Source organism: Lissotriton helveticus, chromosome 3_1 (assembly GCF_964261635.1).
Source record: "Lissotriton helveticus chromosome 3_1, aLisHel1.1, whole genome shotgun sequence".
NCBI lineage: Eukaryota > Metazoa > Chordata > Amphibia > Caudata > Salamandridae > Lissotriton > Lissotriton helveticus.
In genome coordinates, this window is record NC_136061.1 from 1,032,665,786 (window position 1) to 1,032,690,618 (window position 24,833).

Genomic DNA, 24,833 nt, shown 5'->3' on the forward strand with positions numbered 1-24,833 from the left:
ACGCTTGAAGTGCAACCTACATCACTTTTTTTGGTTTGTGATATAACGTTTTGCCTCTGGTCCCTGATGGCTGAAGGGCGCATTTGTTGCATTACTTTGAGCCGTTCCTAGACTCTAAGCACCCATGGTGGACCTCATGTGGATTCATGACCTACATCTCCTTCCTGCACACTGTCTGCAGAAAAGGGGATTTTAGCATGAGTGAAATCTGACAAAGTAGAGAGCACAGGCATGGATAAATGTTGAAGGGCACAGAAAGAAAAGAACAGGTATCAGGGTGCAGGGGCAGTGCTTATATGTGGCTACTTGCCATCGCTTCCGGAGACTGTGCAGGGTCTCTTTGTGTCTGATGATGCCACCTGCTGCCACTGAGGAGTAATTGCTATGACAAATTCCATATTTATTGGGCACCTGGGGATAGTCAAATCTTGTTCAATCTTCATGTAGACATTTCCATCAGAAAAACTTTTGTTCTTAAATGACAATAGAAAGTAAATACAAAATCAAAATGTAGAACCGGGAGGGGGGCAAACAAACGCAATTACACGAAAAGTCAATTTATCAAGGGTACTCTCTGGCAAGTTAATAATGTAGTGAAAAAGTGGACCAACCAATAAGTGAGAATAAGGATACAAGTGTAGTCAACACAATAAGCTAGGGACATAGGAAACAGTGGCTAACTTAAAACATAGAAGAAGAAAGGCTCAAGAGGGAGAGGAGAAAAGCAACAAGCTTGAAACCATAGGAGAGAAAGTATTAACTATGAAATAAAGGATAACGAAAAAAAAGCAGAGAAACAAAAAAGGTTCTAGACTTAGCCAGGTTGTAAGTGTCTATAAAAAAGAAGTTTCACATTGTTTGTGAGCATTGCAAGAAAAAGGATGGTACCTAGGAAAGTGAGTACCAAGTTTGGGTCACAGTACTGGAAAAGCATTAGGCTATGGTACACTTTTTCTTGAATGGTGGAGGTTTGAGAACAAATTCTACTGTGTAGTGACACTTGGGTTCATATTTATCAAAAAGTTATGCAACACAAGCCACCTTGCTGCGCTGTATGAAAGGGCAGGAATGCATTACATTTACCATTATACGGCACATTCCAGTCCTTTCTTAGTGCTGTTGCACTTTTAACTGTCTAGCACCAATGCCGGCACCCCTGTGTCATGTTGCAAGGGTGACTGTGTTGCAGGAAGGATTGTTTTTGTACAGGAAGATGCCCCTTTCTTTAGAGGCATTTTCCTCTTTCTAGAAATAGGAAACAACGAGGACAAATAAAATATTTCTCTTTGTTGCGCCTCTGATTGGAAGGTGTGCAATTCTGATGCATTCCCAGATCTACCAATGTTGGTAGATCTGGGAATGTGTCCAATCAAAGGACTGATGCATGGGAACACCCAGAGTCCACCAATGGCATGCGCCACCCTGCCTTTGAGTAACTAAGACAGCGATTTGTGCTGCCTTGCGTTACTCTAGATTTATCAAGCCACTGAGGGCCATGCGAGGTGGCCTTGCATGGCTTGATAAATCTAATTCGGGTTTTGTGTCACCCTTGCAAGGCCTTGAGAAATATGGGCCTTGGCTTCCAGACTATTTCTAATTATTGGTTAGCTACAAAGGAGTGGCTGAGTGTATGGTTTGTAAGTGATGAATTCAGTCTTCTAAAGTATTCTAACTTCAATGAGAAGCAACTGTTGAATAAGCAAAGCAGGAGATGTGGATTAATTTTTGCTCACAGAGACAAAGCATCCCGCTGCATGCAAAACTCCCAATGGATGTGCAACAGGTACATTTTGTAGTCAGGTCAAGAAGAGGTTACCATAATCATGTATTTACTGAACAACGGATCCAAAAATGATCAAGAGGTCTTTTCCTGGGATGAAATCTGTCTGATTTCCCACAATAGTCACATCTGGAGGTGTGATTTTCTGAGCCACAGTAATAATTTGTGATTGGCGATTAAGTCTTTTGTTAGCAATGAAGTCCAATGATTTTGCTTTATCAATGATAACACGATTGCAGTCAAGGATAATGCTGAAGATGTTAGAGGATTGAAACCTGAATGGTAGAATGTGTGTACGCGAGGAAAGGAGAAACTCTGTCAAATGTCATCTATGCCCTACAGTCTGAAGATATTAATAAACATAGAATGACTAACCTTTTTTAAAAGAGGCTGACAAATTAAGGAGGACAAGACAAGATATTCCAGTGTTTAGAATGAAAAGTGATTATTAACTACCTAAAGCAAGGTGGCCTGCGTGCTATAACCCTGTCTGAAGCTCACATGAAATTCATTTAATTTCAGATATGTTGTTTAAGTTGTGATTCCACTCAGTTTGCAATGATCCTTGCAAGGAAAGGTAATCACAAGAGAGAACAGAAGTTATTTGGAAGCAAACGGCCACTTCTAACCTTTTTTTTGTTTAATTGATGGATTTTTAGATAATATTCTGCCATCAATTTTGGGATTTTTCTCCCTGCATCTCTCTACCAGAAGTTACATTTTCAATCCGTACAAAAAAAGTATGAAGATGCTCTGGTGCAGGTTATTTTCGTCTGCCGCCTCCTTCAACTTAGCACATTCAAGGGGTGTGTCAGATCCATGGCATCCTGCTCCTTTTCTCTTCTGCAGGAACTTCACATACTCCTTCTTACGCTTCGACTTCAAGTGGTGACGTATGGTAGATGCACCAAAGGACTGGTGCTTTCCCGTCTCCCTCCTGAGCTTTTGGTCACATCACTTGCAGATGGCCCAGAGTGCCTTAAGCTTCTTCTCCCTGGAAAAATGGGTGCATATCTCCCAGACAACTGAGTGCTTCTTCACCTCTCCACTCTCCCTAAGGCTATCGACTTTCTCTTTTTCCTCCTCTGGAATGGCAGAGGCTGGTCCAAATATCTCTGCTTCAGCTGACAAAGCCGTAGTTGTTTGCAATGGAGCTATTAGACCGTAGAGGCTATACTTGAAAAAGAAAAAAAAATAGGTCCACTATATTTGCCTGACCCATATTTGACTGATGGCAGTCTACACCTAAGTAGATATTTAATCTTTAATGTCCCCCACGTGTGTTCATATGTCAGAGACTAGATTTCTCCATCCATAAATCTCGCCCATTCCTACTCGTGCACTGAGGTTATATTGAGCTGTTATGTTTGTACTAGTTGATTCAATGCCCATTAGATTCCCAATGTTAGACTAATGTTCTGATTTGTTACCTTTGCCTCAAATTGTAAAGCGCTCTGATATCCTTCGGGATCAAGGTTGCGCTATATAAATAAATAAATAAGTAGGCTGCGAATTCTGTGCACCCAAAATGGTGCCCATATTTTATGACCTCAGTACTGAGCCGGCAGACTCAGAACCACTGCTATCTTAGTCCAAGATCTCCTTAAAGAGGCCCCGGACAACGGATCCCATTTTGTGTGTACTGAGTCTCTAGCTTTGAAAAATTTTCTCTGGACTGCAAGGCACAGATATTTAAAAAAAAATGTTTTGACACATGTGGGGGTGCTTTGACGGTCCGCTCACTGAGGCCTAGGAGTCACCCTGCCAGGGTGGCTTGGCAGCCGATGGAGGAAGACGTGTGAGCGCTGAGCTCCGCAGCAGCCTCCCCAGTAATCCTGGCAATTGTCGCACTAAGGGCTTCGGAACCCTGATTTCGCCCGTGTCTCCTCCCGCACACCTGGGAGCCTGAGCGGAGACGGTGATAGCGCATCCCCGGCTGGGTGGAGGCCGCGCCGCGCTTGGAGCCTGGTGGGCGGCGCCGGCCATCTTGCGGCCTGGACGTTCGGCCGCATCCCCGGCCTCGAGTAGTGGGAAGGCCGGACCGCGGTGCTACTTGGCCGGCCGCCGGCGGCTGTGAGGGCCGGTGCCCAGGATTTTCGCGCCCGCGGCGGCGGCGGAGCCTGAGCCGCTTTGCCGCGGTGTACCTTTAAGAGCGCGGCGGGGACGCCCGCGGAGGAAGAGATCGGTGAAGGCCCTCGGCCCTGGGGAACCTGCTGCGCACCGGGCTTGAAGCGCGAAAATGGAGTAGGCCTTGTCCCTGCGCGGCCTGCCGGGATCGTGACTGACCGGCGCTGACCCCTGGCCACTTACTGTTGGGAGCCCCGCCGTGTGCCAACTGCGGAGCGCAGGACTGAAGTGCGGCCTGGCCCTGCGCCACCTAACAGTGCGAGTGTAGATCGGCGCTGCCCCTGACCGCGTGTCGTCCGGGGGCTCTGCTGGGCGCCGTCCACGGATCCCGGGATCGGGGTGAGGCCTGACCCTGCGCGGCCTGCCTGAGGAGAGACGACCTGGTGCTGACCCCGGGCCGCTTGCCACCGTAGGACCCTGCGGACGCCGGAGGGCCTAGAGACCGAGCCCTGGGGACACCCAGGGGACCCTGACTCTTGGGGCCTGGGTGTGCTACCCCCGGACCCTCGCGTGCTTGGAGCTTTGGGAGACCGCCCCTGACGCCATTTTGGGCTGGCAGCTTTGGGCATCGCGTCTGAACTTAAGGAAGCGACGCAATTACGGAGGCTCCTGGTATTTGATGGACGGCAACGCGAAGAGCGAAGCTCAGGAGCTGCCAGGAAGTTGCTAGTCGAGTGGACCAGCGGAGCCGGAGGGAGCGAGGCACGGAGAGGGACCCCGGGGCTCCCGGCCTGGAGAGTTGGGCTTGGTGGAGGACGCCGACCCTGTTGCTGCGGAGGAGATTCACGGCCACCTCCATGGGCAAACGCCCGAAACCTCCCCCGGATGCTGCTGGGGGAGCGGCGGATGACCGGGGCTCCACCCTGGACGTTGACCCGGCGGCGAGTCTGCCACAAAGCCAACTTGACCAGATCCTGAAGGCCATCGCCGACACCAGGGAGGCCCTGCATCATGACATCGGGCAGGTGTCCACGAGCCTGGGCCTATTGCGTGCGGACCACGGTAAATTGGCAGATCGGGTCAAGCAGACCGAGATCCGGATTGAGGCGCTGGAGCCCACGTCGAAAGCGGCGGACACTCTCCTGGGGGAGCTGCAGCAAAGAGTGCACCTACTGGAGCAGAGGGCGGAGGATGCCAAAGGGCGCAACCGCCGCAACAATATTCGCGTGGTGGGCCTGCCGGAGAAGATTGAGGGGACTGACATGTTGGGCTATCTGGAGGCCTGGCTGCGTGCTGTGGTTGTTCCAGAGGGGCTATCGCCGTTCTATACTCTGGAGCGGGCTCACCGCGTGCCGGCTCGTCCCCCGGCCGAGGGCCGACCTCCCCGCCCGGTGGTGGCGCGGCTGTTGCATTACAGAGATCGGGAAATCATCCTGCAAAAGGCGCGAGCGTTGGGGCCCTATAAGGTGGACAACGCCCAGGTCTCCATTTATCCGGACTACTCCTTGGAAGTCCAGAGGCAGCGGTCGACTTTTCTGGCGGTCAAGAAGGCGCTACGGGAGGAGGGCATCCGCTACTCTCTCCTGTTTCCAGCCCGTCTACGGATCATGCTAGATGGCAAGTCTTCTTTCTACGACACTCCCGACGACGTCTGGAACTGGTTGGAGTTATACAAGACCGGCGCGGATGCACTTCATGTGCCCGAGGAACGACGGAAGGCACCACCGAGACCCAGGCGGAGTAGGAGACACAGGAAACGACCGCCGGATGTTCGGACACCTTCGATCTCGCAGACTGCACTGGAGCGCAGGGATGCCCTTCGGGCGGTGTCCACCATCTCCCAGACAAAGGGCTCCACATCAGCTATGGAATCGGGCTCCCGTGAGGGCACCGACGAGGGGACTTCGGAGGAATTGGCGGCTGGAGGCCCCGCGCCGCCGCATGTCACACCTGGGACTGCTGATGGTTTGCTGGACGAATAAGGCTTATGCTCCCCTGCGGTGGTATCGTATGACCTGATGTGTTCCTGGGCTGGGTTTGGGTCGGTGGCGGCATTGACCAATTGGGCCTGGACCTGGTGTTGGGCGGCCAGCTTCTGGGGTGGTAGCTACCTTGATCAAGGAGGAGACGCGGGACACATGGGGCATGTTGGGGAGGGCTGACTGGGAGGAGGGTGCTGCTCACGGTCTGTTAGGAAGAGGCGACAGGCCGCCCCCTCTTCTCCCACACCTATTGTGGGACTCTGGTAGTTGCCAGAGGCTGTTCCTTTTGGGATTAAACATTTGGATGGGTTTCTGCTGTTGGGGGCCTGTTCTGGGGAGGGGTGGGACAGGGGATTGTTGGGGAATGTTGGGGTTTTGGTCTAGGGGTGTAGCCAGGGTGAGCGCGATACTTGCTTTCATTGGGATTGGGCTTGTTACCAGGAATGGGGACCCTCCTTGACTTGAAGTGTGTGACCTGGAATGTGAGGGGTCTGAATTCCATGCTGAAGCGACACAGGGTTCATGCTCATCTTGTCCGCAGGGGGGTTCAGGTTGCCTTCCTGCAGGAAACTCACATTGATCAAACTGAGGGGCGGGCTCTGCAGCGCAGATGGCGGGGGCATATGTTCTACACCACCTATTCGGCCTTTGCAAGGGGCGCTCTGATATGGGTGCGAGCAGGGACTCCCTTCCAGCCACTAGTGACGGTAGTTGACCCCGAGGGGAGGTTTGTAGCTGTGCAGGGCCGCTTGGATGGGAGGGACGTGACGCTTTGCAGCGTGTACGCCCCGAACGTGGACCAACCTGCCTTCTTTGTGCGACTGTCTGGGAAATTGGCGACTGTCTTAGCTGGCACAGTCCTGCTTGGGGGGGATTTTAATTCTGTACTGGACGTAGAACTGGCGCAGGCGGCAGCTCATAAGCTGGCGAAGAGTAGGAGGGAGTGGCAGAGTAGCTGGGGCCTGGTCGATGCATGGCGGATCCAACACCCCACGGAAAGGGACTTCTCCTTTTACTCCCCCCCACATGATCTGCATGTTCGCCTAGACAGCATTCTGTGTTCATTAGACGTCCAGAGCCTGGTCCGCCACAGTGAGTACTTGACTAGGACGATATCCGATCATAACCCCTGCCTGGTAACGGTACAGTGGATGAGGCGACGCCAAGCTATCCCGACATGGCGGTTGAATCCACTGACGCTAGAGGACCCACCATTTAGAGCCGGGGTGCGCGACGGGGTGGAGGGGTACTTCGGTGCTAATGTGGGCACGGCTTCCCGCAGGGCACTGGAGTGGGACGCCTTCAAGGCGGTGATCCGGGGAGTCTGTATCTCGGCTACCGCGGGAGCCCGTAAGACTCTCCTGCAGGATGTAGAGCGCAGTGAGGACCGATTGCGCACTGAGGAAAGACGCAGCTATACGGACCCGGAGGCTCGCGGAGCGGTCTCAGCGGCACGGGAGATGGTGGCGACAACAATGGAAAAGCTGCGCTGCTTTGATTACAAGGAGTTTTTGGTCCGGGCTCACGCCGAGCGTGACAAAGTAGGCTCGCTACTGGCGTGGTTGGCCAGCCCTGGGACCCGAGGCTCCCCGATAGTGGTGCTCACCACTCCAGAGGGGCACATGGTTTACACGCAGTCGGACATTAAGACCAGTTCCTTCAGTATTATAGGCACCTCTATCGGAGTAGGATGCCGGATCCCCCGGAGGAGCTGGAGGAGTTCCTGGCAGCGGCGCAATTGCCCAGGCTTGACCCGGAGCACGCGAAACAGTTGGGCGGAGAGGTCTCCGAGGGAGAGATCAGGGTGGCCATCAAGCACATGGCCCGCCGCAAGACTCCGGGAACGGATGGGCTCCCGATCGAATTCTATGCGGCCTATGCGGATGTGCTGGTCCCGCGTCTGAGGGCGGTATACCAGGAGGCATGGGACTCGGGGCGCTTGCCGGCAACGGCACGCGAAGCTTTGGTGATACCCTTACTAAAGCGGGAGGGAGACGCGAGCTGCCGCTCGGCGTACCGCCCGCTCTCCATGCTCACCACGGATTACAAGATCCTGAGCAGGGTCCTTGCAACGAGGCTACTGACCCACATGCGCTCCTTGGTACATAGTGACCAGGCGGGCTTTATTCCTCAGCGCACCACTGCCACCTGTGTGCGCCGGTTGCTCCGGGTCATGGGAGGAGAGGCCGCCGCTCGTCCAGGTGCTGCAGTCCTCTCGATTGACATCGAGAAGGCGTTTGATAGCGTCGAGTGGCCGTATCTGCTCCGTGTACTAGAGGCCTTTGGACTGGGCGAGCGCTTCGTGAAATGGACCGCCTTGCTTTATGCCGCGGCCACGGCCCGTGTCAAGACTGGGTCCACCATCTCGGCCCCTTATGCGGTGGGTCGGGGGACCCGACAGGGGTGTTCTCTATCTCCCCTGTTATTTGCACTGGCAATTGAGCCATTGGCCGCACATGCCCGGCTGGGCCGAGCGTATGTAGGACTTCCGCTGAGAGCCGACACCCACTACATCTCTCTATATGCGGACGACTGTTTGCTGTTTCTGGCGGACGCGAATGATTCCCTGCGGGGGGCCGAGCGGCTCCTATCGGACTTTGGCCATCTCTCGGGACTAAGAGTCAATTGGGGGAAGTCTTGCCTCTTCCCGCTGACCCCAGGGGCTGATGATTCCCAGCCGGGGGGCGCCTTGCGGTGGGAGCGTCATTGCCTCCCCTATCTGGGCACTCTCATATACCACTCGCCAGCGGCCCTCCTAGATGGCAACATCAACAGGGCCATTCGGAATCTACAGGGTTGCATGGGCTTCTGGCGGACGCTGCCGCTGTCGGTCGCGGGACGAGTTGCATTGCTGAAAATGGTGGCACTTCCCCGACTGCTGTACCTGTTTCGTACCCTGCCGATCTGGATTCCTGCGTCAGTCTTCAGCAGACTCCGCTCCTTAACATCTGGATTCATCTGGGGATCGGGTAGACGACGAGTGGCGCTGGCCACGCTGCTGCGCCCCAGAGCGGACAGGGGTCTTGCGGCGCCGGATTTTGAGTGGTACTACCTGGCAGCGCAGCTGCAGTGGCTCACCCAGGCGGTGGCCTTGGAGTTCCGTGGTCCGGAGGGATTGGTGGGCAAACTGTTTCCGAGACACGTCCTTTCCTTTATAATCTTGGGCCAGAAATTGGACCTGGCTCAGCTCACTTTGGAGGAGCGAACGATTCGCAGCTGCTGGCTTCGGTGCCACAGGCGTTCGGGTACCGTTCGCCCCTACGCCCCAGAAATTCCGCTTGGGATGTGCACGGCCTTTCCACACGGTGGTGACTGGTCAGCACTGGCAACATGGGAGGAGCTTGGCTTGCAGATGGTCGGCGATCTCTACAAGGATGGCTCGCTGCTCACGTTTCAGGAGCTGCGGGACTCTTACGCTCTGCCGAGGGGTGGATATCTGCTACACGCTTCGCTGGTGGCTGGCATTCGCCGTTACTGGAGGAGTGGGCTCACCGAACCGCCGACCTCGGAGAGCTGTCAGTACGTGGTAATGGCCGCTGGCACCTACAAGGCCGTCACGTGCCTTTACCGACGATTATCGACTGCCACCCTGCGACCCCTGGATGAACTGCGAGCTAAGTGGGAGGGGGACATTGGGCGGTCTATTCCTGAAACGACCTGGCCACAGCTGCTGCGCCGAGCATGGAAGGGCACTAGGAACGCCAGGTTCCAATTGGTCCAGTTTTTTACCCTGCACCGCGCATACCTAACACCGACGAAAATCTCGCAATACTTCGAGGGTGCGTCCTCGCTCTGTCCTAGATGCGGGACAGCGGACGCGGACTTTGCCCACATGTTCTGGACCTGCAACAAGCTGACTGGTTATTGGGAGGCGGTAATGTCTTGCCTGAATGCTGTCACGGACCGGCAGATCGATATTGACATGGGCACCTGCCTATTATTGTGGTTCCCTCACACCCCTCGCACTCGGGTAACCAGTACATTTTGCGACTTGGGTTTGGTTTTAGCCAAACGTGAAATCTCCATGCACTGGAAATCTACCCAAGGTCCCAGCTACTTGCGTTGGAAGACCACTCTAGAGTGCTGGGCGAAAGCAGAGAGTACCTTGCGGCTGCGGCAGGCTAGGAGCCTAGATAATGACAAAGCCCTGGAGGTGGCTAGGGCGTGGGAGGCCCTAGTTGTGGCGCTCCAACAACCAGAGGGTGACCAGAGCGAAGATGAGGGAGAGACACCAGGTTGAGGGCACTGAGTACGGGGACACCTCACACTTACCAAGGAGCACACACCACTTACACATATCGATTGCGGATTTGGGGGTCCTGGCACTCCGTTGAAAGACTTAACTTACCTTTACCGAGGTCCTATCCAGGGCAGGCAAGTGATAATATGTTAGCGATTGGGAAGGAGGATTGTGACACACTGGCTATGGGGGTGGGGCACAGGGTGGGTTGGGTCTGTTGGGGGATGTTCTATATAAAAGGTGTCTTGTTGGAACTGTACTGATATGCTGCATTATCGGCTGATGTCTAGATTACTATTTTCCTGTAATGTACTTCCTAAACTTGATCACCAATAAAAACTATTTTTACAAAAAAAAAAAGGAGTCACCCTGCCAGCACTCATGCAGCCGCTTTATTTTTGGTAAAAAGGTCTTATCAACAGAAATATAGCGATATTCCATGCTGAAGCATTTGGCGGCTCACTCTGATTCTCTCCATTTCTTTCCATTTTTCCCTAGAGGGGAAATCTGCTTGTTTGCTGCCTTTGCAACAGTATCTTGTTGAGGCGCTAGAAGTGATGTCCAGATCTTTCACTCAACTCCAATCTCAGTCACACAGAGGATGAGGGTCACAGATAACCTGAGATACAGGCTTAACAAACAACCTCAAACAGAACTTACCGCCCAATCTCAAGGAGGCCGGTAAAAAGATATGTGCCAAAAATTGTTTCATGTCCGACTTGGAGACCTCTTTGTTCCCATGTCTCCTCTACAGCCGGGGAAATGCCATTTTCCCAATTGCAAAGCCACCATCTACTCAGTCATTTGGAACTCTCTTGGGGCATTTTCAATGCCTGAGAAAATGCAGTGGGAGGGCCCTTCAACGAAGGGCGGACCCTCACAGGCCATTACCGCTATCGTAATTTCAGTCTTGGCCACAGTGTAAACAAGCATTGGCATAGCCAATAGGTCTCGGCTTTGGGACCTTATAAGTGTTTAGTTATCCAGCACAATATCCTTGGTGCAACAACATCAAGTGTTGCATGGCTGAACACTTTTAAGGTTCCAAAGGTGAGACCTATTGGTTATGCCAATGCTTGTTACTGAGTGTGCTGGTCATGAACTTGCAAAATGTTTGCCCTTACAAGGCATGTCTTACTGCGCTGCTGCTGTCCGCCACAGCCTTTTCCCCTTACAGATATTGTTTGTTGTTTTGCTTTCTCGGACGCTCTAGTGACAGCAAGCATCTGGATCACGGTTTTTGGCTAGTACCCCAGTAAGCTGCAAAGGACACCATGAGACTCGCCTTTATTTAATCCACCTCTATCGGGATATAAGAGACGTGCAGTGGTCATTCTTCTGGTCAGCCGCACAGGGTATTGATTTTACTACAGATATTTAAAACCCAGTGCAGTTGAATGGCGTCTAATCATTAGTAAGTGCCATTCAAAGTATACCATCAAGCGAACTAAAGAAAGCGCATATTCCATCACGTCATACGTACCGTTACAAGAATAAAACACACTGTGGGTGCAACTTTTTGTTGGCTATGCAACAAGGAGATTAGTGTGCGCATGCTCGCACTCCTGGTTGTTTCAGACACAAAACACGGGCCCCTTACCTCTGGTTTGTTCTCTTTCACATGGATAGCAGTAAGGGGTGATGTATAGTTTAGTAAATAGGGTTTAGTGTTGGGAGGACCATCAACTTTTCTGGCGACTGAGCCTCCGTTAGCTCCATTGACGGAAAGCTTCCTTCCATGGTCCGACGGCATAGTTGCTGCTGGAGGAAGGACATTACACCGCCCACCCTAATTAGGATGGATGGTGTAATGTACAGATTATTTCTGTTCCTCTTCACCAGGTTTTACCTGGCAGTGAAAGAAAGAAAAAAAACAAGTAATCACCCCCACACATAGGGAGAATAGGAAATGTAAGCTTGAAGGACTGAGCATTGTGATAAGTCCACAATGGTCCTTGGGAAAAAAAGAAGCATGCAGTAGTAGGTGAGGACAAGAGTAAGCAATGGTATGCAGTGTTAGAATTTCCCAGCTGTGGCACTGTTTGGAGCTCAGACTGGGGGACAGAGTCAGAAATGTGTGGGATGTGTAAGAAGCATGTGCTGATGTGCCATGTGAAGCGGCTACTAGGCAGCATGAGAAACTAAAGAAGGGAGAAACAGATGAGAAGTTGGCACTGATGGACATAATGAATCGGCCTCACTGGTGCACAATGAAGCTTCTAAACATGAACTGGCAGGTAGTGTAAGATGCTGGTATGGTTAGCAGTGTGGGAATCTCTCACTGGTGGGAAGTTTGAGAAGCTGACAATGGTGGAGAGTGAGTAGCTGACACTGTTTGGCATTGGACATCGTGAGGTCCTGGCATCGCTAGGTTTATAGAGAAACTGGAATTTACAGACTAAAACTGGTGGACTGTGCTAGGAACTTTTGCTTGATCTTTTCCTTTTTAGACACGATTCACAAATCTTTATATCCTTTCCATCTGCCTCCTAACTTCCAAATGGCACAATCTCCAACTTCAGCACTGCTCTCACTTCTGGTACATCCACCTGACTGCCTTCACCTGAACCCAAACCCAACAAAGGTTCTATTTTTTTCTGCCACTCATCACAGAGCTGTTTCCTCACCAGCTTCTATTGCCTATCCTTCATCTTCCTAAACAATGCCTGCCTCTGCATGCCTTCATGTTGTCTTAGGCACTTCGTCATGTTACTCCACATATCTTTTATCCGTTTTGTTTGTTTGAGCTATCGTCTGCATAACGTGTAATATTCAACCCCAATAACAAAAATGCTCATAAAATATTAACTAAATGACCTGTTATGCCAAAAAAGCCTGTTTAATTTCTATCTGACTGTAAAGATGAATATATTCATGTGTTGAGTACGGAAACTCTCACCCACCCTAGGGTGGCATGCTTCTTCCTAGGGGTTCTCCTTACACCACCCTATAACTTGGGGACACAAAATAAGAATTGTCTGGTTCCACCAAGAGATAGATTTATTTATATCCTATTTCACTTTGGGCTCTACCCCTTTCCTTCTGTTCAACATAGGACCATCTCCCACATTCCAAATTCTTAAATGCTCCTCCCCACTTTGTGGAGCAAGTGGTGTGAGGAGAAACCTTCAGTGCTAACGTTTTGATGCAACCGTGGTGTAATTACACTATATGGCATAATGGCATAATTTTGGTAATGTTGAATAACAATTGAAACATAATATTTGTGGAATTAATAGAGATTACCCCAGTGTAATGGAAATTTTGAAAATGCTTATTTTTTTGTGTAAGGGCAAAGGTTTGAAAAGACTTCATACAGTTGACAGAAGGTAATGTTACACCATATCACCAAGACTGAAGAAACCCAGCTTTCCCTCAGAGTCACTGGAAGCCAACCCAACAATTAGGACTTCAAGTGAGCAGTGTTCTGCCGGGGCTCAGCACCCGCAGTGCTAAAAAGTCGGTGGTGAGGGCGGCAGGTCCCTTTTGGACTCTTCATTTTGGTCCTCACCCTCAGGGTCAGCCGCGGTCGGTAGTGGGTGTACCTGCAGGGCGGTGACATGGGGAGGGGGAGGGGCAGGGTGGAGGTAGTAATCTATGGATTACAGAGCTTTACAGGTAAGTAAACATATAAACAGCCACGGCCGGTATAGGGCGTTCCACCGGGCGGTGCTGTAGGGCGGGGGAGGGTCAGGGTGAGGGGTTGTAAAAAGCGGCAAACGGACAATTTCAGGTAAGTAACGAAAAAAAAAATATTGCTCACGCTGCATCGCATTTGGCGATGCAGCGCACACAACGAAATTCGTTTTATTTATTTATATGTTTACTTACCTGTAAAGCTCCGTAATCCATAAATTACTACCCACCACCCTGCCCCTTCCACTCCTTACGTCACCGCCCTGTAGGTACACCCACTACCGACCGCGGCTGCTCAGGGTTCTTAATATAAAAAGCTGACAGTGCCCGTCTGAAGGTCTGCCCGCTGCTTCCCGGTATCAACATATCTCGCATTTGGGTGTATTTGGATTTGTTATCATCTTAATTCTCCTTGGGGATTTTTAATTGTATTTTTCGGGTCATTTTGAGATTAGGGTCATATTGCTGTGATGTTTGGGTGATATAAAACCAACATGGGTGAAATATGTGAACAGAGATCCTAAGAGTTCAGGGAGAGTCAAGCTTTCCTCATGGCTGGGAAGAGCAAGCACGCGACCCCAGGACCCTTCCCTCTTCAGCAGTCACCCACAGCTCCCCCAGGCCGAGCCTGTCTTTCGTAATAGCAGCATGTCTGATGTGAGGCGATTCCACCAAGGGCATCAATGGTGCAAGAGGCTGTTAGCCTTATAATAACATTACCATGGACCGAGCCTCTCTGCGGTCCCAGGACGCCTGCCCACGTGGAAATGATTCCAGCAAAGAGCACATCCTTCCAGTGGCAGCATCTTTCGAAATCTATGGCATGTCCCGTAAACCCGGGGTCATTCTTGTGAGTGAGTTTCATAAACATTCGGAAACATCAAGTGATGTTTCACATCTGCAGCGCCCAGACGCCGGTGCTTTAAAATAATTAACAATCGCTTAGCAATGAGCTTGGAGTAACCCGGCGTGGGATATAACATCTCCCCCAGAGCCCTAGCCCATCTCGCGCGTGCTGGTAATGACTCGACTTTGTACGGGGAACTCACTGAAGGGATAAAATAGGCCCGCGAGTGGTGCGCGTGCGTGCCACAGCGAGCGATCTGTTTTCAATTATCGCACCTGTGTCTGGGCACGATAATTGAAAACAGATTTGGTCAGTGCGGGTAACCGCAAGCAATAGGCCGTGAGCGGAGCAAAGGCGTGACATGCACCCGCCTTTTCCCAATTGCGTGCTGTCTTTCTTAGAAAGACGCACGCAAAGCCCATTAGACTCGGAGAAAAACAAAAGCACACGCACAAGCGTGTGGTGAGCTTTCTAAAGTCCATTACTAAAAGTTGAGCAAGGCTCCACCTAAAAAAGGGAGCCCCAAAGAGAAAAGCTCCGTAATGTCCCATTATGTGGGGGACATTAGCTATATTATTTCTGAATCACCCACAATCCCGTTTTCAGAAATAGCATAGGTCACCACAGATCCGCAAGGCCACCTTAGCATGACAGACCTGCTGTTAAGGACCGTCTTTTCCTCAAAAGTTGCTCCATCACACGCAAGAGACATTCAGGAGAAAAGTGTTAGTGAAGTCACTAGGTAACTTTAAGTAAGGCCCTTAATATTCAAGGGATAAAGGCCAGAAATTGGCTCTTCATGCTGATGAAGAAACATAATCCCATTAATATGGGAGGGGAGAGGAACAATGGAGGGTGAAGCAAAGGAAGAGAGAAGGAGGAATATTTGAAAAAAAAAGGAAGAATGAATGGGATACGAAAAGAAAGGGAGGGAGGGAAGAAGTGAATAGCAGAAGAGAGAGAAAAGAGAGAGAAAACAAAGATAAAGAAAGGAAGTAAAATGAAAGCAAGCTAATGTAAGGAAGATGAAACAACAAAAAATGCAGAAAATAAACTCAAAGGAGATGTGATAGTAAGAAAAAAGAAAATGATTCATAGAAACAGAAATCAACTGAAAGGGAAATAAAGTAATAAGAAAAATAAAAAAAGGTGCATTGCAGACGAATAAAAAAATGGAGAGAAAAGGAACAATGAAAATATGAGGTGACGAATAAGAGATTACAATGGAAGGAAATACATTAATAAATAAGAATTAAAGACAGAACATTGAACATGAGAAGCGAAAAAAGACACAGAAAGAATGAAAGAGAACGAAAACAAGTGTGGAGATGTTGAGATATTCAGTCTAATGTGGTTGAAGAAGTGAGAGGATGAACAGAGATAACAGAATGAGTGGAGGGACGGGATGGAGAAAGGAAGGTGACAGAGTGATGTGTCGGGCACAGGTGAAACATAAAACAAATGGAGGCAGGAATGAATGAAGAAGAGGGGCCAGCTGAAAGGAAAACTGGGAGAGAGAAATAAGTGTCAGATGGGGTGATATTAAAGTGTCAGTGATAGAGGAAGATGGAAAGTATACGAGTGAATTGTAGATGATGGAAGTTGGAAGATGGAGGGTTCAGAGAATGAGAGATAGACAGAAACACTGAGAAAAGAAGATTAGCGAGAGATGAAAACATGGAAGTAAGAGCAGCACTGCACCATGATTGTGCAGGATAGATCAAGATGGTAAAGAAAAGTTACACATATAATTATTGGTCAGAAGCAGAGATGGTGAAAGGTAGTCTGCATTGGGTAAAGTTGAAAGAATCCAAGACATATGGGTGAGAAGAAAATGAAATGGAGATGAGAACAACAGAGACGAAAGAGGGAGAGAACCTTTGAGACGCCGAGGTAAATGCGAGACAGGGAGAGACAGATGCCAGGCATTGGTAGCGGTATAGTTGGTGGTAAGAGGAAAACTGGGAGAAATAAAGTTAATAAATGACAGCCACCAACCCTTAACCGTAAAACACTACCCCTACGCCCCCCTCGTCCCCCAGCCCTTCTTTAACCCAAACCCCTAAAATACTAGCCCCCCGCCCCAGGTCCAATCCTCCCTTACCTCTCTCCTCATGCAGGCAGCTTGTCTGAGGGGCGGTGCACGTAGTTGTGAGGAAGTGGAAGAGTCTCTCCGGTTACTATAATGGTGTGGATTGCCTACCAACGTGGCTGTTTCCATGCATATGCCCTTACCACACATATTTTTACAAAAAAAATAGCTGTAAAGGCATGTGTGGTAAAAGCATATGCGAAGTATAAAACATGCGTAGTTAAGCCTACGCTTGGTAATGGAGCATGTGTTGTAACACATGAGTTGTAATGGCATGCATGGAAACAGCTGCGTTGTAATGGCTGTTTCCACTCACAGCAGTTCTTCGAGTACTCTGAGGAGTATTTTTTATGAACAGAATACCCCAGCACTCCACTGTGATTAATCTAGGTCAATTGAAATTTTGATTCAAAACAAGTAACGAAAAATTAAATAAATATGCAGAAATGTATGTACTACCAACAAGTTACGTTCTCATAGGAATAAAGAATTTATTTTTAAATCCAATTTGGGTTGTATCATTTGAACAACACATGAATAATTTCATTAGTGACAAACAAGCATAAAAAAAGAGAATTTCACAAAAAAAGGAGAAATCTTTTTTTTGGCACTCAGTTTGAAATATCCTTAATGGATAGAGGGTCCTTGTTATATATTAGCAGTGGTTTTGTGTTCTCCTCTCGTAGGTTCTTAAACGACAACAGCCGACACGTGTTTCGTCATGTCATGTGACTTTCTCAAGGCTGTAACGATAATCGTAATTCCTCATTGTTCATGAGGAAGTACTCCCTTCCTTGGTCAAGAAGAATATCTTGGAACCAGATCAGAGAGAGTTGGTTTGGGTCCCACTTATATGCTTTAGACAGGGACTGTGGATCCACTGTCCATGGCCCTACAACCGATTTGGAGTGGTTCCCTTTGAAATGTAATTTTCAGGTTGTAGTGCAGACACAGCCTTTGTGCAAGGTGATATCTCTCACAGCAAGTAGAGAAGATGGTGGAACCAAGCAGAAGTAACCAAATCTTAGACACAATGAAGTGTGAAGACTATGCATCTAGCTGTCATCAGCTTTCCTGAGGTAGAAGTCAGGGACAGACAAAAGCCCAGGTGCAGCCCCAAAACATTCCCCACCTTTAACAGAACCTGCTGTCTCACCCCCTCTACCCTATCATCTACCAAATGGCAGAGATCAGGAAATCTAATCAACAATCCTTTGCCAAAAGGTTCTCATAGAATTTGTAAGGGTAGCTCTGTCTCTATCCTCCCTCACTTCTGTGTTTGGGTCTCCACTATCCAGCCCAAGGAATGCAAGCAGTACACTGTCATTGTCTGGGGAGCAGTATCCCTCTCCTTCATCTCGAGCCATGGTAAACCATGGGTCACAGAAAATGGAACCCACTGGTCCCAGCAACATACTCTCTTAGCACACAGTCTTGTTGTCTTGTATGGGTCAAACATGCACAATAATGAAATGAAATGAAATGTGTATTTATAAAGCGCGGTTGCTGCCCAGGGGCGTCCAAGCGCTAGTGTGAGGTGTGGTTGCTGAACAAAGGGGGTTCGGCCAGGAGATTAGTGATGGACATTAAACAGGAAAGTTTTCAGTTGTTTGGGGAAGGAAAGAAGGTTGGGGTTGGACCGGAGTTGGAGGGGAAGGGAGTTCCATAGTTTGGCAGCATTGAGAGAGAACATCCTGCCTTCAGCTCTTGCCCTTTTTATTCTGGGCACTGAAGCCAGAAAAGCCTGATTTGATCGGAGATTTCTGGTGGGGTAGTACTGGGTTATTAATTTGCGGACGATTACTGGTCCTGTATGCCAAAATGCCTGATGGGAAATGCACATCGCCTTGAAGGCAATTCTTTGTCGTACGGGTAGCCAGTGCAACTTGCTCAGCTCAGGTTTGGCTGATTGTCTGCGGGACAGCTGGAGCAATGTGTGGGCTGCGCAGTTCTGCACTATCTGCAGCTTTCGGAATGTGTATTCTGGGGCACCGAGATACAGGGCATTACTAAAGTCCAGCCGGGATTGAATCAGGCCCTGGACAGCTACCTATTTGGCCTCCATAGGTAGGAGAGGGAGGACTTACATACACACTTGAGATGCGTACAGAATGTCAGCGCAGGGGTCTGGGCTCCACAATGAAGCGCACCTTTTACCTGAGTGGGCCTGGTAGGCCACACTGCTCTCAGACACAGAAAAAAAGGTCTGTGCAAAACTATAAATCTGAAAAAAATCAGTACACGTCCACCACTGCTTCAGGTCAACAACCCTATGTTCCTATACACGATTCTAGTCTGTACTGTCATTGCTTTAAGCCACATCAAGGACAAGTTGTCCACAGTGCCAATGTGGAAGTCCACAAGACTGTATGTGCTGCTGACTCTAGCCTGTGAAGCAAAGCCACTGTGCAAAATACATTAGTTATAGCATACTTATCGGCAGCACAGTCACATTTTTGCCGCAACCCTGGAACACCAAATACCTCACTTACACATGAAAGGCTGCTTTGCATATTCTGCTTTATGGTTTTGCAAATAACCCCGAATGGCTGACACAACTTGGGCATTCAAACAACATGCACCCATAATGAAAGGGCTCTGGAATCAGTTGGAAGCAGCCTTACATATATTTCATATAGCCACCAATTCTCAGAAGTGCTCTGTGATTGTTACAGTTGACAGAGATTTAAGTACTCATGAGTAGAAAGTGTTCACCATCCGCGTTAGCGCAGAAAGTGCTGGACCTTTCTTAAAACATATGTTTCTCGATCATTCCTTTACTTAGGCCGGGGATACCCACAAGACTGTTTTTCGCAGATTCACAAACATAGAGATGGAAGATTGCCTAAACTGCCTCAGATGTAAATTGAATCACCACTTGGTATAGGCTGACAAGGAAACATAGGCACAGTCAGCTATATTTTCTTACAGCACAGATTTGGGGAATATCACCATGTAGTTCCGGTGTCATACACAGCAAACAGAACATATCCCATTACGCAAGGGGGCATAGATGTGACTGCACTAGGTCTACTTTTCCTCCATACGGACTAAGAAGAGGGCTTTGTGCATTACAAAGAAGAAAATGCTTCGAACTTCTCTAGACGAAAAGCTTGGTGCTTATCTTGTGACTCTATGGAGGTTGAATTCCAGCGAAGATGCTTAATTGCATTTTACATAATTACATGGGTCCTTGACCAGGATAATTACTTTGCACTCTATAACAAAAAAGTAGGTATGGCCTGTATCAGCGGCAGTCCCCGAGATCATGGTGTGCAGCTTTAGCCCAGTGCGCCAATACCTCAGTATGCTCCGAGCCCATATCGCCTCCCTGGGGTGCGTGCCTGACATGTACAACAGGTAGTATGGGCTTCTGCTTGCCATGGCCCAGGACCTCTCCTCCTCCCTTCTCTTCTCCTTGGGCCACTGCTTGTTGTTACAGTGACACACGGCTGACAGATTAGTGAGGTGCCGTTGGGGAATGACTGAACAGGGTCTGGTGACTATGAGAACCTCGGTGAGCGTGTGTTTGCCAACTGTTATAGTAACATGCAGATAAAACGTGTGTCTGTGGAAGAATGAACAGTCTCGATGAAAGCAGTGGCCGTAGCCATTTGGTTTTGCGTCTTCATGCCACAGATTTTCCACCACTGTTTGTGCTAAGGGGTGCTCATAGCCTTTTCTTGAAAGGAGGATAGGGATGCTGTACATTAAGATCTTGCTGCTTTCTTTTACAGGATGCATACGCATGGTCATATGACAAGCATACTTAAATAGTCCTACTGTAGTATTGAGTGACATTTTCTTCTCTTCGGACGCGCTCTGTAAAGCGATAACACCGAATACCTGAAGATCTTATGCCATTCACCTTTTTATGTGCACGTGGTATCGCAGTTCTGGATTGTGGTATTCATCGTTTTTAGGTCGAGCCTGGGCAGCACATGTGCTGCTCTGCGAGGCATGCTGTACTTGAGTGTAGACTTGAAGCTCTGCCCACTCTCAAATTTGTCATTGGCTTGTGTTAATATCCTTCGTAAATGCTGGCTTATAATTAGTTAATAGGCTTGTTAGTCCCCCCTTTAGTACCACCTTGTCTTCATTTGTAACCTCCCATGAGGACTGGATCTTTTACTTCTGTTGTTACAGGCTATGCCTTATTTGATCTGTAAGCACTATTTTCTTGAATGAGTTTTTCCTACTGCAGACAAGACATGCTTTCCTGCAACAATCAGTGTGCCATGCGCGCTATCACTTTCCAAGCAGCCGAGGACATTGGTGGCCGCTTCTTTGAAATGAAATAGGTCTCGCATTTACAAGAGTTTGAGCTACTGGCACTGTAAATGACAATGCGGACTCCTGACCTTACTGATTTAAATACTTTATTTGCTGTCCCTTTGATGTTAACTGTATTTCTGAAGCTCAGGCAGATAATGTCAAACGTATAAGTAAAAGTGTACAAATATATCTCTGGTAGGAAGCAGAGTGAGGATTTGTGAGACTTCTCCAACGCACCTTGCAAGATGGCATGCCAAAACAGTACACACCCTGGAGATGCGGAGGCAGGAGGGGTCTAGCTAATCACTAGCCCCTAGTTTGCACCCAAGAAGTGCAGCATTCGCAGAAAAACTACTCTTAGTTTCCAACCCCAGGACTAGACAGTGGGACAAGCAAAGCATGGGAATCTACCACTCTTCTTGTAGACACACAGTGCTTCCTCTACATTCCAATGCATTATGTATTACAATTGAATTAAATGTTACCTTTATATAGATTGCTGCATCAGTTCCGTAGCCTTCTAAGGAATAAAGCTTCAGATCCCCTTGAAAGTATCGTGCATATAACCGTGATATTGGGAGACCGTAACCAAAACCAGCCTAAGTTAAAGAGAGAGAAGAACCTGTTGACTAAACTTGTACATGAAATACAAAACCTCACTAGCATAAAGCAGCAAAGGACACAAATATAACGTAATACGGCTGCCCATTCTTTGACGCACGGTAATTATTTTTAAAAATCAAGACATTTGGTACTTTTGATTAATATAATCTTGCATGGTTACACCACACCACAAAAAAGAGAAATGAGCAGAGCGGTTTGTGACTCCGAATTCAAACTATGCATTTGGCCCCAAAAATCACATCAATCACTCGAAGAAGAGTGTCCCTGAGCTGCAAAATCTAAGAAGCAAATGACTGAGCCGTGTCACTGGATTTCACTCAGTTGAATATCTGACAATGTTTGGAGTAAAGAGAGAGCTCTTGCCTAATCATTTAAAGCTGCTAATGGGGGATGTGGCTTCCTGAGTCTGGACCCTTAGAGACCTAAGTTCTGACCAAAGCTTTTCACCTTCATTAAACAAATGTGATTCTCAGCAAATGGTTCTCACTGGTCCTCAAAGTTAGAGATGTGTATCATGTTAGTCTGCACCAACTGTGCTGTTCAGCTTTCAGTATTGATCCAATTACTTGTGCAGTTTTTAGGTCTAGCCTACAGACAAGCTGTGAATTGTCTATTGGCGAAGACTTATTGTGGACAATACAAATACTTAACAGTGGGTCACTGGTTGGTGTTCTTGTCACTCGTATTTGCCTGCTTCTTAGTCAGTGGCTTTTCATTCTCTTTGTCCTCCCCGGAGCATTACTTCTTTACTGTTCTTTTGACTGCCATCGTTCCGTTGCTCTCATTCAGGAAGCTACCGGTTTCCTTTCAGCACTCCATAGGATTGCATGCGTTATCTTGCTCTCTTCCTTGTGTGCTGCTTCAATCCCTCAGATTCTCCCTAATGCACGCTCCATGGTGCTATCCCCTCACCCCACCAGCTCGCCCATAGCTTCTCTCAACCCTCAATGACATTTTTTGCTTCTGTTTCTTATACAAGTTCTCTCCCCCCGCCTCAAGCTCCACTTTTACTTCCCTGCCACTTATTACCCTATTTCTACTCTCTGAATTAAGTTAAATACTTTGATTTTTTGGAAGGCCTGGCAGGTGCAGATTGGTGCTGGGATGCTACTTTATACAAAATGCACTTTTGTGTATGTTTAAATTAATTATTTTAAAAATTTATTGCAACAAGATCGGCGTCCACCAGCTTGGAACAGTAAATACAAAAATTAGAAACTGTCTCATGCTGCAAGCAAAAGCATGCGTGATGACGCATTTGCACATGTGCGTCATTACATTGGGGGGTTGTAGCATCATGATGAATGTGTGAGTACACACAAGCCCCCCCCCCCCACCCCCCCCAAAAAAAAGAAAGAAAAAAGTGCAATGGCATATTTGAAGATGCTGCACAACATTGGCAAAAAAATTGTCAAAACCAATAGGTCAGCAATGACAACCAAAATGTGAAACCTACTAGCTGTGGCAATCGTTGTCAGTGTTGTGAATGGGTCGTTGCAGGATACACGCATCTAGCAGGGTTTTCCAGACAACAAATTGTTTGTTGTCAGACCTATTATGCCGGTATTCCCAACCACATCAGTTAGAATTATTGTTAATTATCTAGCTCTCTCTTGAGCCACACATGCGTGATGGTATACTCTCCTTTTTCAGGACAGGTTGGGGCTACTAGTCATGATAAAAAGCAAAAAAACATTTTCAAAGCCATCTGATCTGACTTTAATGAATGCATGCCAACACAGGAATGCAAAATCGCTGCTTGCCTGCGTTAGCATATTAGCTCGTAAAAGCCCCTTAGAGAGAAAAGAAACACACACTGAGTGCGCTGGGAAGGAAAACGTGTTGAAAACACTGAATTCCAGGGGCGTGGCTTGGACGGCAATGGAGACGGTCGTCTAGGTCCGTCGGCTCCACATCCCTGAGGGGCAAACAACCAGCCATACGGGACAAAACCAAACAAAAGGGACAACACAAGGTGTGGGAAAGGTCTGCGCAACTGATCGATGAGCGAGAGGTGAAGAAGCGCAACCACGGAGCGAGAAATGAGCTCTTGAGCCCACCGGGTAAACAGCAACACGCAGAAACAAGATGGCGGTGTGAAGCGAGAAGGGGAAGGTTACGGAGCAAGGAACAGAAAAGGAGCCTCCACTTCTGAAGCACGACAGCGGTGCCCAGAGACCTCCCCTGTCAGCGCAGCCTAAGCGCGGATCAGCCGCAACTAAGGCAAAACAGAAGAGCCCCAAGCGGACGGTTGCCCTCAACAACAAAAAAGGGGACAAGAAAGAGAGATCGCTGCGCAAAAGGAAAGGGGCGGAGAGCAAGCGACCCAAACCTGCCCTGGAGCCGAACCATCCCAAGCCCGGAGGACCGGTGGCAAGTAAACCGGAAGTAAGTGGGCTGCAAGGGCGCCATTGCCGGAAGTCTTCCCCGATTCTAGGCGGAAGGCGTGCAGGCAAGCGACCCGGAAGCGGAAGGGAAGGAAGCCGGCAGCCGGAAGTAGTAGCAAACAGGGAGACGGAGACGGAGAAGCGCGATCGGCAGCAGCGCCTAACGGAGAGGCAGGAGAGGGGAAGAGAGAGAGACGGGCACGCATCGGAGGCACCGGGGGCACCGGAGGTATGAGAAGTGAGGCCAGCGACTGAGATCCTAGCGGAGAGCCTAGCGAGTGCAACGGGGAGGCATATAATCCCCCCAAGCAAGGGAATACGTCGGATATACAGACGGGGCCAAGCAGGGCAGTGAACAAACGCAGAGAACGCAGAGAACAAAACTGGCACAGAGCACTGACACTGAACAAGGGAAGCTGCTCTGAGAGAGCAGCGGGGGCAACGTGGATGTGGCGCTCTGACGCCCCAAGCACACGTCGGACACACCCAGGTCTGAGAGGGGGACAGCACCCTTAGCAGAGGCGCGAGGCACTGATCTTGCTGAGTTTGGAAAATCGAAGACTCACCACCCATGTGAGACAAAGGCAGCAGAGTCAGAAGGGGGAAAGCGAGTACCCCCCCCTCAGCATCCCAAAGTCCGAGCGGCCATAAACACTGGCCCCTGCAGCGAACATGCAACACAGAGACCACACAGAGCGAAGTGGGTGTTAAACATATCCGCGGCGCCAAACAGCTCACGGGCGCAACCCTATACATCTCCTCACCGAAGGCTGTGACGTTAAAAGAGCCAGTGGCCTGCAAGCCACGAACAGGGCAAACCGCATGCTGGCAGGACCTAAGGCAAAAACAAGAACAAGGCACATCAGAGAGCCGAGCAGATACAGACAAGTTGCCCAACCACCT

The 24,833-nt window shown here is 49.1% G+C and overlaps 1 protein-coding gene across 1 annotated transcript in view; it reads right to left on the reverse strand.

The window, feature by feature from the left end:
- The window catches only part of PDK1 (pyruvate dehydrogenase kinase 1), a 199,759-nt gene that overhangs the window by 7,623 nt on the left and 167,303 nt on the right, over positions 1-24,833 (reverse strand). Inside the window, exon 10 of the mRNA XM_078681562.1 lies at positions 21,405-21,518. Within this exon, the coding sequence (XP_078537688.1) occupies positions 21,405-21,518 (114 nt within the window). The remainder of the gene's footprint in view (positions 1-21,404; positions 21,519-24,833) is intronic.